Source organism: Podarcis raffonei, chromosome 6 (genome assembly GCF_027172205.1).
Source record: "Podarcis raffonei isolate rPodRaf1 chromosome 6, rPodRaf1.pri, whole genome shotgun sequence".
Classification (NCBI taxonomy): domain Eukaryota; kingdom Metazoa; phylum Chordata; class Lepidosauria; order Squamata; family Lacertidae; genus Podarcis; species Podarcis raffonei.
Window position 1 is genome coordinate 1979274 of NC_070607.1, and position 16663 is coordinate 1995936.

Below are 16663 nucleotides of genomic sequence, written 5' to 3' on the forward strand. Positions count from 1 at the left end.
CTGCAAAACAAAGGAGTTCCCCTTTCAGAATCCAATCCAAGACCCCCCCCCTTATTTTAAGGCTAGTACTCTCTGAGGAGAGGAACCTGTGTGTGTTAGAGGTAAGAATTTGCATGGCAGAATGCTGCCCCCCCCCCTAAAAAGGGAAAAAAGAATTCATTCCACAAAGAAAATTCAGCACCAGCCATCCCTGTCTCACTATCTTCATGACAGGCTTGTTTTCTATGCGTAGAGATTTTCTTAGAATCATACAATTGTAGAGTTGGAAGGGACCCCGAGGAACATCTAGTCCAACCCCCTGAAATGCAGGGATATTCAGCCATACAAAGATTGAACCTGCAACCTTGCCATTATGAGCACCACACGCTAGCCAACTGAGCTGATGATTATTGCTGATGTTAAGAACATTAAAAGAACATGAGTCTGCACCAGCAGTTTCAAGTGATACAGTCTGAACAAATCACCTGATTGAGGTATAACCCGACAATAGTGTAATGAAGGTTGTTGTTGATTGGCTTAAATTCATGCCCATCTCCTCCTCTCTTGTCTTCCATCACCACTAGATCTTATAGGTAAGATACACACACAGAGAGACACAGCACCTCTAGAACTGTGTGCTTCTGTAGTGTCTAAAATATGACATTTGACAAGCCATTGGTGCAGCAATAAAACTGCTAGCACATTGGCAAAGCTGAGCAGGGTGCAGTCTGGTTTCAAAGGGAATGGGGACCACGTTAGTGCCAGGTTAAACCCTGCTGGGCCCCTAGGCGGTCAAACTCTCAAGGTGGGGGTGAGGTAGGGCTCGCAAATTATCTCCTAATATGTTTTTGATTTTACCAACCAACCATTTTAATAAAGCAATTTTATTTCAAGATCAATTCAATTTTATTTTGATCCGTTGTCGCAGGGCCCCGAAAAGGCTTGGGGCCCATAGGCCTACTCTGCCTATTTGGTCATCCGGCACGCAACCCTGTGTTGAGATTGCTGTGTTGCAGGGGTTGGACTAGATGACCCTCGGGTCCCTTCCACCTCGATGCTGCTATGAAAAGAAAGTAAGTTAAGAGGGCTGCTTCAGGCAGCGGCGCTGCCCCTCCCAGAGCTCCAGCTTCCTCGGGGAGGCCTGGGGAAGCGAGCAACTCCCGCCTGGCGCGCAATGCGTTAAGCGCAGAGGGGAGGGGCGCTGCTTGCGTCGGGGAGCGCGCAGCCTTCCCTCCCTCTGCAGACCCATTGAGACACACAAGAAAGGAGAGCGAGCGAGGCAGCACCATGACCGAGACGACCAAGACTCACGTTATCCTCCTGGCCTGCGGCAGCTTCAACCCCATCACCAAAGGGCACATTCAGATGTTTGGTGAGTCCTTCCTCTGCGCGCCCTGGCCGGGGCTCCCAGCTCTGCCGGTTGGCGGGGCTCCTGCCTTTCTTCCAGGGTGGCGTTGCTTGATTTGCTGGCTCTGGTCCAGGAGTGGAGGATGCTGGCCGGACCTCTTGCCGGGCTTGGCAGATCTGGAGGAGGAGGAGGAGGAGGAGAGGTTTTCTTGCTAGGACCAAACTGCTGCAGAGCCGGGGCCCTGGGGCCATCCCAGGGACGGCCGAGGCAAGGGAGGGGCAGCGGCTCTTCTGGACCCAAGGGAGGGGGGCGCAGGAAAGCTTAGGGGGCTTCTTGGCTTGCGGGTGGCTGCGTGCGTGCGTGGGAAACAGGATAGGGAGCGTTTAGTAGCGGCGTCAGGAGAGAGACAGTGTGGGGCTATTTCGACCGGGAGTGCCGGAGCTCCCCGAGGAAGGGGCGTGAGAGAGGGGATGTATTGGTGGTTGGGTTCTTCTGGAGGAGGTTTTCTGGGGGTTGGAGCAGCCGGGAGCGGAGGTGGGGGGGGGGAGAGCAGGCTTGGGAGGAGGAGGGTGGGGTGTGTGCGGCGGCGCTGGTGGGGGAAGATGAGATGATGGCTGATGGATATGCAGGAGGATGGATGGATGAATGAGAGGTTTGCCTGGTAGCTAAGGGAGGGCGGTTGGTGTCAGCAAAAGGGAAGGCGTTTGCAGAGCTTGTTGTTTGCGGATGGGGAATCGCTTCTCCTTGGGAAATGTCAGCCTAGTCACCTGCCACTGAATCAGTGAATGAAGAGCCCGGGATATGAGATCTCCAGCTTCCTCCTGCTGATCTGGTTACCTCTCTTAGTGGGGTAGCGCCTTTATTAGCCACTGTGCTGGCAGAGAATGCCACCCAGTACAATCATACAGAGAGCCAGATTTGCCATGGGATGTACATTCTGCAGGCAAGAGCTGAACGCGGAAAAGCCTACTGGAGTGACAATGTGTGTTTGTAAACATGTACTTGTTGCAGTCAGGCTTTACATGCTTAGAGATATACTTCACATCTTTGGCATATCCACAGAACAGCCCCATACCGTGCGAAATGGCCCTGCTCCCTCTTGTGCACATTGAATTAAACCGGAGTATGCAGACTAGGAGGAGATACGATGAGTTTTTGTTGGGGGAGACTATCTGAAATCTTGGATCACAACCTCAAGAGGGAGTTTCATGCCAATGGCTACCTCTGGTCTCAGGCTGGAGTGTCAGCTGTTGGTCGCTGTATCGACAGTGGCATGATGTTGCATACGTGTTTGTATGTATGTGTCAATCCTATGTATACACAATGGCTGCTTCGGTTTTGGAGGCCATACTATGCAATTTTAAGAGAATTAATGGATGATCATGGGTGCGGGTGGGGGTGGTGTCACCTCCCCTCTTTTAAAAAGCATTTGTGTAGATATGGTGTGCTGAATCTAATCAATTATAGCTATTTTGCATTTAGAACCAGGGTCAGTGAGTGTCATCTTGCATGTGTGTCTTTGAGGTCTGTATAAAAGAAGAGGCTTTTTAAAATGGGGTTTGTATGCACGGGCAGGAAGGTTAAGAGCTGTTTGCTGTCCATGACTGTAAGTGCTGAAATTACTTCACAGTTGAGAACAGGAAACACCAGCCTTTTTCCATCACTAGAAGTCTAGAGAGATTGTTGTTAAGAGATTGACCGTGATATTGATGATAAGGTGCACCTGCTTGGCACAAGCTAAGCAGCTGACTCATTGAGAAATTAGTGAGGTCAAAGTGGGAATTGCGATAACAACTCATTTCTCAGAAAAAACGTGTGCCTATAATCACAATAGAAACACACAGTGGTAAAATTCACCCTATTCTAATTTGGTTGGTAAATACAGCTCAAGTCTCAAAAAAGCTGCCTATGCGATGGAAATTCACTAGACTCTTTCAATGCAGCCAGAGGAGAAGACTTTCCACCAATTCACACCAGAAGGGAAAAATGCACAGAATTATAAATAATGCACATGTTGTGCAAGTTAAAAATTGATTTGTGCCTGCTCTAAAGACCACTCTTCTCCCTTCTTTTCAAGAGAAGGCCTGGTCATGTGTTTACAACACTGGGAACATTCTGTGATCCACCCCCCCCCAAAAAATTCAATCAGAGTTTTGGTGAAGGTGAGGTCAGGGTTGTATTTAAGACACAGCCCAACATTTAAAGCAGCTTCAAGAAGAGCCTGCTCAGAGATAGGAGGATTTTGGCTTTGTAGATCAGCATATGCTAATACTGTTATGCAGATGAAATAAATCTGAATGAATGCAATAATACGTTCCCTGATTGTAAAATGGCGCATAATGAGAACCAGGAAGTCATTCCCCCCTGCCAGGTGCCTGCTGGCTTACAGATGCTCTTATTTCCATTTAATATGAGCACTCACAAAGCTTCTCACATCTGCATAGGTTCCCTTTAAGAGCACATGGCACTGCTGTGAAATGCCAGGACCTGCGTCCTAGGAAGTGAAGGAACATCCTGTCCACGTAGTCCTTTCATTTCCCCTGTGTCAGCAAAGCGGATCAGAGGCCCAGGCCAGGTTTCTTGCACAGAGGCCTGCATTGCCCACCTGCTCGTTCCCAGCAAAGTCCTGATCTGTCTTCTAAGGCAGTTCCTGCAGACTTAAACCCAGGCTGAGGGATGCTGGGTTATCTTATTGAGATAAGCCAGGGAAGACTCCCAAATAATTCAGGGCTAGGCAAGATCTGAAGACCAGATAGGGATGGGAACGGAGAGATGGCATATCGTAATGTCTGAGATGCAACTAGGCAATTCCTCAATTCATATTTATATAATCCCACATGGTTTTCCTACTTGCCTTTTTATATCTCAGGAGCCAATTTTACCTCTTCCACCCTTTCCTAGCTCAAGATTTGGGACTGCCTAATTCTCCAGCAAGCTTGAGGTTCTTTTTAAAAGCCATATAGTAAATAACATCTGCCATTAAAGATTACTTTATTATATTTGTATACCACCCGTCATCTGAAGATCCAAGACAACAGAAAGCCATGTGTATTTTAAGCTGGAAGCTGATTGTAACCCATGATATTGTGGCTTTTGGGGTGCTGAAGTGGGGAGAGAGAACAATTGTGAACTACGAGCTTGTAAAGTAAAATGTGGGAAATAGATCCTTGTTTCTATTCTTGCCCTCTTTTGATTTGTGTTCACCCATTTGCGGTGAACTTCACAATCCCCATCTTCCCATGCAGCTATTCCCTCGCTCTCAGCTGGTCTCCTTTTGTTGCTTCCACTCTTGTGAAAATGTACTCTTTGTAGGATCCTTAGGGCAGGTGGGGGGGAACCTTTGGCTCTCCATATGGTGCTCAACTACAATTTTCATCATCCCATGCTTGCCAGGGCTGATGGGAGTTGTAGTTCAGCAACACCTGGTGGGTCAAAGGTTCCCTGCACTATATAAGTAATACCATTGGCATAACTAACAATAGAGGGGGAAATGTCTGCATGTGGAGGATAGTTACATGGACTTACCATGCAGGATTACACACAATTTACAATTAATATAGGGGCAGATGGGACTCATCAACCTGAGAAAGTAGCCCATCTAGGAGAAGGAAAACTTTGATCCTAAACCTCTGCTGCCTTGTGGGGTTATCTTCGGGAAAACAAAAGGTTCAGGAGTAAACCCTACAGAAATCTGGAGTGGAGTCCCTAGGTGGCTGGATGGCGTCTTGCGTGCCTCCTGAGGGCATCTCCTGCAGCCAAATGGTCCAGGCGTCTTGCTCTGCTTTCCTCTGGACCCCATTAGCGAGGCCAAGAAGGGGGTCTTGCCGCTTGGGCAGCCCAGGCCCTCCAGATCCACTGCCCAGGCTTGCACCCAGGGAGGTCACTTCGGTGCTGCTAACACAGCAGTTTGACTTCACCCCCAGAGGCGCATGCTATTGACTCTCAAGACAGACAGATGCCAACAACCAAACGATAACAACATAAAGAACAAAAGCCGGTATAAAAAAAGATCCACTGAGAAGAGAACCATAAAATAATTCCTAATCCAACATTCCAAGTAAAACCAATAAACAGTTACATGATTTAAAACCAGCTCATCATTTAACCTAAGGAAAAATAATTCTTTTGAAAAGCAAAACAGGGCAGAAACCAGCCACACCTAGGTTGGGAGGAAGTTCCATTGACATGGCGTGAGACGTGGGTGGTGCTGTGGTCTAAACCATTGAGCCTCTTGGGCTTGCAGATTGGAAGGTCAGTGGTTCAAATCCTGCTGCTTTGTCCCAGCTTCTGCCAATCTAGCAGTTCAAAAGCACACCAGTGCAAGTTGATAAACAGGTACTGTTGCGGCAGGAAGGTAAACAGTGTTTTCAAGGACCCTGGCTTACATTACTTGGTTGTAGAGGGGTGTGTGTGTGTGCTGTGTTTCAATGTGCGTGTAAGAATTTGTCATTACACATACTGTGTAATCAAACCAAGTAGTCTTCTTTTTCAACAATACACACCAGGAACTGTGGACCTTTAAAGATGCTGAAGTAGATTCTTCCTGCTCAGAAGCTGCTGTGTCACAAGCCTTCTGGCTGTTGTTGCTCAGTGTGTTGTGCATCTGGTTTTTTCCTCTTCTCTGTGGCTAAATATGCTTTATGGTGTTAGGCTACTGTCATAAGACAACTAGTAGCTGCAATTGTGGTATCTTCCCTGGCCAGCTACTCTCAGTAAAACTTCAACATTTGATGTTTTATTATGTTTTATATTCAGCTGGAAGCCGTCTGGAGTGGGTGGGGTATTAATAATAATAATAATAATAATAATAATAATAATAATAATAATTAATAATAATAATATTTTTATTGCAAGGTTGCATCCATGACAAATGCTTCTGTTGCTCATCTCTACCTATACTGCTGAATCCCCAAAAAGCATTAGTTCTGATCCCAGAAATGCAGATTTATGCTATTTTTTAAATGCCTTCCAAGCATTAAACTAGCACAACAACATTTTTCAGAGACTGGCCCAACAATTTCTGGAGGGGCTTTGTCTGTAACAAAGACCCACCCAAAGCATATTTTGAAGACATAATTGTCACCACCAAGGACAAAAATGTGAAAACTTGTCAACAGAGACTATAACCTGCTCAGCTCTGCTGCCCAAAGAGTACCAATGCTAGCAGAGTGCCCTGTGCCACGTTCCAGGTTTTGAATGTTAAATAATCCTTCCCCTCTTACAGCCGGTTCACTCCATGTCATCTTATTCTGCTATTGCAAGAGAAACTGGAGGTGAATTTAATTTGAAACCAGAACTACTGCTCCGGCACTGGCCCATTCTGTTTCATTCAGTGCTTATCTGGAAATGGTGAAAAGTCATTTAGATTTTTACAGTCTTGTGGAATCAGTTTGTAGCAGCAGAACAGTCTGATCACATGCTGCAATACTATTACATTAAGAGCTGGTTCGTGCATTCATGTTACAACACTTGATTACTATTCACTTGGGGCTGTTTCACACACATTCATATTTTGATTTTTCTGTTCTTAATTATTTAAGCTGTAGTCGTATTTCTGCTAACTGGGAGTAAGTCCCATTGAATGGTTTCTGAAAACATACCTTTTTAGGCAAGCATTCTCCAGATATGAACTTCTGATTTTATTGTTTTAGAAGGTTTTTTTTACCTGTTTTGTTATGCTTTTTATTGTTTGCTTTATTGTATATTTTACTTACTAACTGAATTTGTAGAGTTTATCACAGGGAGGTTAACAGTATAAAAATACAAAAATATGTAACACAGTAACAAACACAAACAATAATGTCCCCCAAGTGTTAAGGATGTTTTAATGCCAAATGGATTTCTTATTGTGTATTTTAATTATGTATTGATTTTATATTTGTAAACTATTTTGAATCCATTTTTAAATATAAGCAGTATACAAAATAAAAGTAATACTATAGTAATATTAACAACCACAACTTAATATGTTCTGTTTCAGAGGAAACCTGTCAAGCATTCCGCTTTTTCATTTATGCAGATGTATACTCTCTGCTTCTACAATAGGGGAGCAAGGTATAAATCTGCTTAAATAAATAAGCGACTACATGGCCAGCAGCTGACCGAATTGACTCCACCAAAAGGCACTGTATTTAGAGGCAATGCCAAGTGAATCAAATGCTCTGTTTGTGGTATTAGATCTATCTATATGAGATACAGTCATCAAGGGATGAACATGGATTCCTGAACCAGCCTTTGATGACTGTGACTGCCAGATGAATCAGTTTACAACTGATGTGTGTGCTGTTCCCACTGCTGTATTCTGCTGCGATTAAAAGTGATTTTATTTTGTTTTCGATTGAGTGTTGTGGTTGAAACTGGTTTTATTGTATCATATAGTGTCTGATTGTGAGCTGGCATGAAGACCAGCCGGGGTCAAAAGACAGGGTGTAAATTAAATAACTCAATGGTGAGTCAGCATAGTCTAGCAGTATAGTCTAGTATTGTGGACTGGAGGGGCACCCTGCGGTCTCAGGCAGATAGGGAGACTGGAGGTCCTAGCATAGAACCCAGGATCCTCTCCATGCCAAGCATCAGATGTGGCAGAGTAGATGCTTTGCATCTGTCGGGTCCGGCATCTGGGGCCGCTCTCCAAAGAAGTCCTTGGGTGTGATTCCAATGGAAGCATGGCAGTGCTGGACATAGTCAAAGCTCCCTGTCTGGTGGTGTTTATTTGGGGTGAAGTGGGATGAGACCAGAGGCACTTGCAAGTTGCTTTTCTAACCATTATAGGGGTGAGTGAAAGGAGAAGGAAACTTTCTGGCAGGCTACAGCCAGGATCTTACTCTAGCAGGATAGTCAAAGGTGAAATAGGCTGGAGGTCAGGCACAGGATCAGGTAAACAAGGCCCAAGGGATGGAGGAGGAAGAGGTAAGATCAGAAGAAGGGATGGTGGTCAGGCAATGGCTGGCCATATAAGAACCAAGGCAGGAACGTAGGCAAGGTGATGCATTTTGATGGACAAGTTGCTTCAAATGAGAAGTATAGGTTGGAACAGAAGTTGTATACAGGAACTGAGATCCCTATTGGTTCCTCAAGTCACACGATCCTGACTTGACTGAGGAGCTGCACAGCAAGATTCTTTCAGATCAGGGATACGGTAGGTCTGTCCCTCCAGATATTGTTGGACTATAGTTCCCATCATCGCCCATGGTACCTGAGGCTGATGGGGATTGCAGTGCCACAGCATCTGTAGGGTGGTAGCTTTTCCACCCCCGTTTTAGAATGACCTTGCCATCTGTAAAATGGGCTTGTGATTATCAGGTTTAGCCAATTGGTCACATTTTGTGGCAGCTGCTCAGCTTCATGTATTCTCTCTCGTTTGAATACAAAGTGAAAAACAAAACCAAACAAGAGCAGACAGCACTGAGAAAGAAATACCAGTATGAAGCAATGCCACCATAAGCAGTGATCAAGAACTATTCTTGCCGGGGGGATGCTTTTTGGGGGACGCAAAGATCCCTGCCCTGCCTCCCCAGTGGCAAGCTGCCAGGTTCTGTTGGCATAGGAAGCTGCCTTATGCTGGCTGAGTCAGGCCACTGGGTCCAGCTACTCAGTACTGCCTGTCCTGGCCAGCAGGGGCTCTTTGGGGTTTCAGAGAGGAAATATTTCAAGCCTGGAGATGCTGGGAGTTGGCCATGATGATTGTAAGATCAATTGTTCAGATGCTAACTGGGGTTAACAGGGAATTTCAATGCCCCCTCTTGCTCCCCCATCTTTTGGCACTTTATCTTTAAACTGCATTTGGACAGGACAGGACTGTCCTCTGTAAAATTGCACATGCAATCGCCCTTACTGAAAACAAAATAGCCATTCTAGCCCTTTCTTCTAGACAAGGCTTAAATCTCTGTGACTGCGTATATATGTGTGTATATATATGTGTGTGTGTGTGTGTGTATATATCTGTGTGCTGCATCAATGTCTTTCCAGTCTGCTTCCCTACCCCCAAATAGCCAAGCTGAAGACTTCCTTTGTTTTTTGAATGGCAGATTAAGCCGGCAGCTATCCATCTGGATCTACAACAGACTGTGCTTACTCTGTATGCCTAGATGAAAGTTGTGTAAGCTCGAAAGCTTGCAGCATTTCACAAGGCAAGATGGTCCAGTGAAACAGAACATTTTACCTATTTCCTGACCCTACTCTGTCAGCCTAGCACTGGGAGGAAAATTGCTATACCTTCAAATTAATCATCTTTTCTGTCAGCCTAGAGTTGTTTTTTATATAATATAATAAATATAAAAAGGAGCTGCATGTATATACTGTAATCTGAGATAGCTGCTTTCTGGCAGAGGTAAGTGCAGTGTACTCTTTGTCCTTCACACTAGGCGGGAGTTTCATCCTCTCATAGCAAAGAGGTCGGTGCTTCCTCAGCCTCGTTCAGACCATAGAGCGGATGACAGATTAGTTCCAACCGACTTGCAAATAAGAGCAACGCAGTTATTAAGACACAAAAAATAAGTAAATTGCTTACCAGCCTGCCTACGTATGACCAAATAATAGTGTGAGCCTATGCATATTTACTTGGATGTAAACCCCATTCAAGCTAAACAGGTCTTACTCCCAAGTAAGTATATATTGGTTTGCATATACAGTGAAATGTAGCCTAAAGGAAAAGAGTTTGTTTCTTGTAATGCATTGCTATTTGGTTGCCTGGCAACAAAGCTGCCACAGGAGACCACCAGCCCAGCGGCTATTTACAAGCCTGCATTTAGTTCTTCCAGCCAGGGCTGTTCTGCTGATATCTGAATTGGCAAGCACTGCAAATGACGGTGGAATTTCACAGGATCACACTTCATAAGGCCAGAAACCAGTGCTGGCTTCTGGAGGGTTGGGGGGGGGCTCTTGGGAAAGGCACCCTCAGTGGTCCCCTCGTGAGTCTACTCCATTGCTGCCATGGTTGCCAGCTGCTGCTGCTCCTCTGCTTCATCTCTCTGTTACTGCCTTCTTGCCTGGCAGAGGCAAAGACTGGGCTGGCAGCGGGTACCTCCTTCATTGCTTGCTTGCCCATCACCCCTGGGCCAGAGCAAAAGACAGGTGACAATGCAGGGTGCCATTGTCCGGGGCTTGTTCTCTTTTTTTAAAAATAATTTTTATTAACTGACCAATCAAATCAAATCACATCACATAAATTTCAAATTAAAAAGCCGAATTTTAAATTTTTGTTGAGGGGACCCATATTTCAAGTTCCGAAGGGGGCTTCCGATCATCTTCTTGCTACTGCATTAATATCCAAATCAGTTCAAATAAAGTTCATAATTCTCTCCAGTCTTATCTTGCTGGTTCCACATCTCATCTTGTTCGTATATTTTTTTATTTTTTTATTTATGATCTCTTCTGATAATCACCTTAAGCAGATAAACACCTATTATAATCCTGTGTGAATTTTCCGTTCGTCCAATCCTCATATCGAGATGGTTTCCATATATCATCACTTTCATAAATAACATCGCTCTTTCCATCATTTATCTCGCATTCTGTCCGGGGCTTGTTCTCAGTGGGAATCCTCCTGAGTTGTGGGTCTTTGGCACTGACTCTGCCAGAAGCTCAAGTTTGCAAGCAATAAATAAATCTGAACTCTGCAACCCAAAAATCCAAATTATGTAAGTGAGGTAAATAGTGCAAATAGATCAGCTTGCATAAATTACCAAGTGAGCTTTAATTTGGTTTGGGGTGGGTGGGTGGGAATCAGACTTGTTTTGTCCCTAAAGGAGGATGGAAATGTAGGGAAATGAGGCATCTCCAATTAACAGAGTTGGGAATAGAGGTCTATAAAAATTACAAATCATTATCCCGTCCCCCTCAGTCATCTTGTTTTTCTAAAACTTCAAGAGAATTATACATTGCAATAGCCGCAACAAAACAAAACGAAACAAAAAACTTATAGTTCAGAGAGCTACCATAAAGTAGATGGATGGCAATGTAAATCTAACATCCATATGCTTTGCAATTTTTACAGTGGTTTTTTTTAAAAAATTCCACATCCCAAATTTTTATCATCTTTACAAGTGTCAACAAGGGGATTAAACTCTGCCACTAGCTATTTCTGAGGATCTTTGAAAAAAATGTACATATGGTTAAATATTTATTTAGCAGTCTTTATTGCATTCTGTGAAATATTGTCTCTAACCTTAGCATTCAAAAAGTAACCCCATCTTTCTGTTTCATTTACATATTCAAAGAAAGCAACGGTAATATTTTTTTAAAGGGCAATACTGTAAATATTAAGATTGACAACATTTCCTGTTTAGACAGAGTATTACATGGTTGCACCCCACAAGCAAAAAGAAAACTTCCTGCACAAAGAAAAGTAGCTCATCATAGAAGAAGCAGGGATGGCTTGTTCTGGTGCTCGTCGTCTTGTTTTGTGTTTTGTTTTTACTTTGTATGGGAGAGTGTTAAGGCATGCCAACCCCTCCCCCTCCCAATCTATAGCCTCAGCTGGCACAGTCCAAGATACGCTTTATCATGGGATTCTGCTGAAGATATACAAAGCCCATTGTTGTGGAACGTGGACAGTAGGCTCTGCAGTGGAGGCTGATCAAAATCAGCAAATGGGGCATTGCCCCACCAACTTGAGGCTGCCATTAGCCAGCCCCCAACTGCTTCCCTCCTTTCTTACAAAGAAGCGAATGGCTCGGTCTGTCATTGGCTCAGCTCCCCCTACTGCTGACCTCCCTTCCTGCTGCCCTACCAGTCCCAGTGGCCACAATCCCCAACTGATGGAGGTCAACTGTAAAATAAAAACAATATTCTTTGCATTCTGCCCTAAAAAAAGAAAACAACATTTCTGTACCAAGAAAAACTTAATTCTTTAACCTGTATAAATTATGCACAAGCGCATTTGCATAATATCTCCTATTTCACATAAATGCATTCTGCAGTGTTTACAAAACTGATTCATTAATCCTGGGTCTGCTCGTAATTGGAAGTTGTGCAGCAGCACTGAAGCTCTCTGTTCCCAGCCAGGCATGATCTTACTCAGTTATCCCACCAACTTTCAGTAAACAAGGCCAGGTCATGTGATTTCATGCCTCTTGGTAACTACAGGGGTGAATAACTTGCAATGCAGTCTTCAGTGTGTTTGCTCACAAGTAAGTTCCAGTGAATTCAATAGGACTTCCAGGTAAGTACCAGGACTGAGCCTTGTTTGCGTGTTCTCCCTCTCTCTCTCTCTCTCTCTCTCTCTCTCTCTCTCAAAAAAAAATAAAATAAAAATATAAAATATAAAAAATAAAATGGAAAGCTTTGCTTCTCAGGAATCTTAGCCATACTTACTGTTGTGCTTGTGTAGTACCTCAGAAACCCAGGCCTAGTTAAGAGGGTGTGTTCCAGTAGCAACCTCAGTTGTAGAGGGAATTTTCAGCAGAGATCATTTGCATGAAGGCTTCCCTTGCTGAACACCCCCTTTCTTACCCCGCTGCTAAAGGTGTCCAGGCCCAGTGCTCTGTTGCATCTGACCACCCTAACTGCAGCTGAAGGATGGATAATGCAGAAAACTCTGCAAAGATGTGTGATTACTCTTTCTGTGCAGAATTATGCTTCGTTCTGAAATTGCTCAACATCTTAAGCAGGCTAATACTATGTTTCTGACTGAAGCCCTGCTACCTACAAATACATGCAAAGTCTTCTTTAAGAGCTGCACTGTATATCATTGCCTCTTCCCGTTAGAAGAAATTCAATTTTTAATTACAAGCTTCTGTAGATTATCAGAACCTGTAATTCTTAAAATCTCTATCTCTCTCCATTATTCTTGGCAAAAACAACGATCAGCCAAACCATGGTTTATCAGGGTGACTCAAATATGCTTGCAATTACACTCTTCCTCTCTGGTCTTCTTAGCTCAGAGTGGTGTAGCAGCTAAACCAAGGTTTGCTTTAGTGTTATCTGAATCCTGGCTTATGGTGAAGGCCTCCCCTTGGATCTCTCTCATAATTTTTTTTCCTTTGCGCATCACCAGGATTTTCAAGCAGAATACTTCAAAAGGAAAATCAGGACACAGAAAGATGGGTACTCTGCTAGGATTTCTTTTTCTTTTCTAATTTAAAAAGCAGCAAAGTTGCTGACATCATTTAAAAACCAAGAGATTGGCTGTGGTGCAAGCCAGAGCCTCTTGGGGGACAAGACGCAATAATTCTGCCCTCTTTCGGTTGCACACATGGGCTTTTTATGTTAAGCAGAAAAGACTGCCAGAAGGGGGGTAAGATGAATGCAGTGTGTGTGTTTTGCATTTACTATTTCTGCATACTTTTATGCTCAGGAAAAATCAAACACATTTCCAAAACGGAAACCAGCTGGGATTTGCATAAGCCCTTTTCCATAGGAGTCAGTAAGTTATTTTGTCACTGATTTGCCTCTTTAATGGAGAAAATCTCATATATCACATAGAACATAGAGTGCCTAGACAGACCATTGGTCGATCTAAACCAGGATTTCAGACAAGGGTCCCTCCCAGTCTTACTGGGGGATGCTGGGAATTGAGCTTGGGACCTTCTGCATGCAAAATTCAGGTTGCACAATTAATAGTGGATTGCAAGGTCTTGCGCAATAAACCCACTTCCCCAAAAGATCAGGCTTCTTGCAGTGAAGAAAGTGAGGGAGAAATGTGTTGGAACATAGGAGACACCACTTGTTTTGACAAAAAAATCATCTAGCCTGTCTGCAAACAAATTGGAATGAATGCTCATTAAATAGCCAATTATCTTAACCTCCCTGAAAACAAATGAATGTTCAATAAATGGGTCACCTGGAAACACCATAGTTCTCTGCTACCAAAATAATTTATCCCATGACTTCCTTCTTTATATGCCTACAATATCTTCATGTTTGCTTATATAGCAAGCACATAATCCTTCTTTCCTTTCCAAGCTCCCCTCTCCATGGCCTTCCCTCCTTTATCTCTCTGCGATCATATCCTGCTCTATTTTGGCCCATGACATTTATTTCTCCTAGTCTTGATCAACCCCCATCAGAGGTTTCCTTCTCCCTTGCTTCTGCCTGGAATTCTGCTTCTGCCTGGAATCCCCCCCCCCGGAACACCTCTGTGAGATCACTTCTCTTTCCCTCCTTCCAATTAAGGATGGACAAATCAGTCAGTTTCTCCTTCTCACTTTTCCATCTTATTATTTTGAAGTCCTCATAAAAAGTACATATTGTATGCATTTAGCATGAAATAGAGCACTGGATAGTTACAGGTTTAGTGCCTCTTTCTAACACAAAATTTGGAAGCTGATTGCAAAAATGCTACCCCTGTGGATCTACCACTGTGAGTCCTTGTTACAGATAAACAAAGTGCTTTCCCACACCAAGTAATTTGCTCCCTGCTTCCAAAATCTCTTGCAGAAGCCATGCCACTCCAGGGTCAAATAAGTAAATCTACTCTCAATATATTAGAAGCAATCAGCAGCTAACATCTGGTGCTTATAAGGATTTTATTAGTCAATCACAAGGAGAACTTCCTGGGCCAGGGTTAGGTCTTGACCTCTCATGTGCTGTGCCAAGTGGCTTGAGTAGTGAATCAAAATCAAAGCTACCATCCCTGCTAAAGCTATTTCCAGGTCTTTCCAATTCATCAAGTGTAACACATGGCCAACTCAACTGTTACCTTATTTTGGGAGTATGTTTAATACAAAAATACAGTAAATGCAAAACCAAACAGAAAGAAGCAATTTACATTTCAAAAATTGCAAAAGCATCAGCAGTTACATGATTTTGTGATGATTTTGCTGGTTACAACCCAAAACCTTTTCATGGATATCATATCAGTGGTGAAATATTGATCCAGATGCACATGGCATTCAATTCATATACCTTTAATAGTTGTCTAGCACAGTGAATTTCAGCAAGTGCAATTTGTCCTGCAGGGGTGGGAAAAAACTGCATTCGTTGAAATTCCCTTTGCATGGAATAAATACTCTTGAAGTTCCTTGGCTGGAAGCTGTTGCTCTTAAACAGGCTTGGAAACTGGTTTGAATGTGTAGTGTGGAGATGTTCTCGTATGAAGAAGGCAACTGCTCAGAGAAGCGGTGGTCCAGCTTAGAGTTTGCATCCTTACAATAGTCTGTCAAACATTAAAAGCTTCCCTCAACAGGGCTGCCTTCAGATGTCTTCTAAAAGTCTGGTAGTTGTTTTTCTCTTTGACATCTGGTAGGAGGGCATTCCACAGGGCGGGTGCCACTACCGAGAAGGCCCTCTGCCTGGTTCCCTGTAACTTGGCTTCTCGCAGTGAGGGAACTGCAAGAAGGCCCTCGGCGCTGGACTTCAGTGTTTGGGCAGAACAATGGGGGTGGTATTTCTCCAAAGCCCCCAAAATGTATAAGGACAATTATCATGTCGTGTCTGTTTGACATCATTTGAAGGGCAGCCATTTTGGGGGTTTTCCCCATTGCTTTGCTGGAAATGTTAAGGTCTTTATTACCCTAAGAAGCTGCACAAATAAATTCATCGTAGCATAATGTGCTCAGAAGCACATGACAGGCCAATATTATATATGGACTGTAATAGCGGGAAATAATTCTTCAGCGCAATTAATTTTGACATGAAAATTATTACCTGTTGTGGTTTACAGGACATCTTCATTTAATCAGGGCATCCCTGAGCAAGATTAATTGGACGACTGAGGGCAGGATTTAGCAGTGCAGCAAGTTTTTAGCCATTACTCCTGTGGGAACAGGATCTGGCTCCTTAAATATTTTCACCAGCAATGTATTATTGGTATGAAATGAAAGGTTTTCCACTGTGCTTGCTAATCTGTAAATCAGATTGCACGACAGAGGATGGCGCATCCCATCTCCTCTGCCTATATAAATGCCAGTTCCCAGTATTCCATCCAACTCTTCCAATATTCCATTACATTTTGGTGTGTCCAAGGCTTAGATCTCACTCAGGAGATGGAATGCTCCTCTACATCACGTCTTGATGAATTCCAGTAACTTTGTTCCAGAGCGGGGTGGGGTTGGGGTTGTGCAAGAGCTCCTCTCTAGATGGCAATAATGTGATACCATTGGGGAATCACTGCAGAATAACTAACACAGTGGAATGATGTGTGGACAGCCCAGTATAAATCCACAACAAGCGCACTCTTATTGTGCCAAGGGTATGTTGCAGAATGCACCTGCAAAAAAACCCCAGTCTGGAGGGGTCCTGAAATCATCGTAGTATCACTCCTTTAAAGAGAGCTTGTGAAGAGGAGCTTCACCTCCATGAGTTATATAGGACTGTCTGTTCTGCTTTACTGATTGTACTAGCACCCAAATCCACTGCCTGAGGCAATCTTGCCTCATGTTAGGGTCCACCTCATAT

At 43.8% G+C, this 16663-nt stretch overlaps 1 protein-coding gene across 4 annotated transcripts in view; it reads left to right on the plus strand.

Annotated features, from left to right (window-relative positions):
• The first annotated feature begins 1185 nt into the window (after positions 1–1185).
• The window catches only part of NMNAT2 (nicotinamide nucleotide adenylyltransferase 2), a 68453-nt gene continuing 52975 nt past the window's right edge, over positions 1186–16663 (plus strand). For 2 of the 4 annotated variants that reach the window (XM_053391109.1, XM_053391108.1), the window contains exon 1: positions 1187–1351. In XM_053391109.1, coding sequence (XP_053247084.1) covers positions 1267–1351 — 85 coding nt within the window. In that variant the 5' untranslated portion in view covers positions 1187–1266. Of the gene's footprint in view, positions 1352–16663 lie in introns of all 4 variants that reach the window. The other 2 variants (XM_053391107.1, XM_053391106.1) reach the window with 2 other exon arrangements.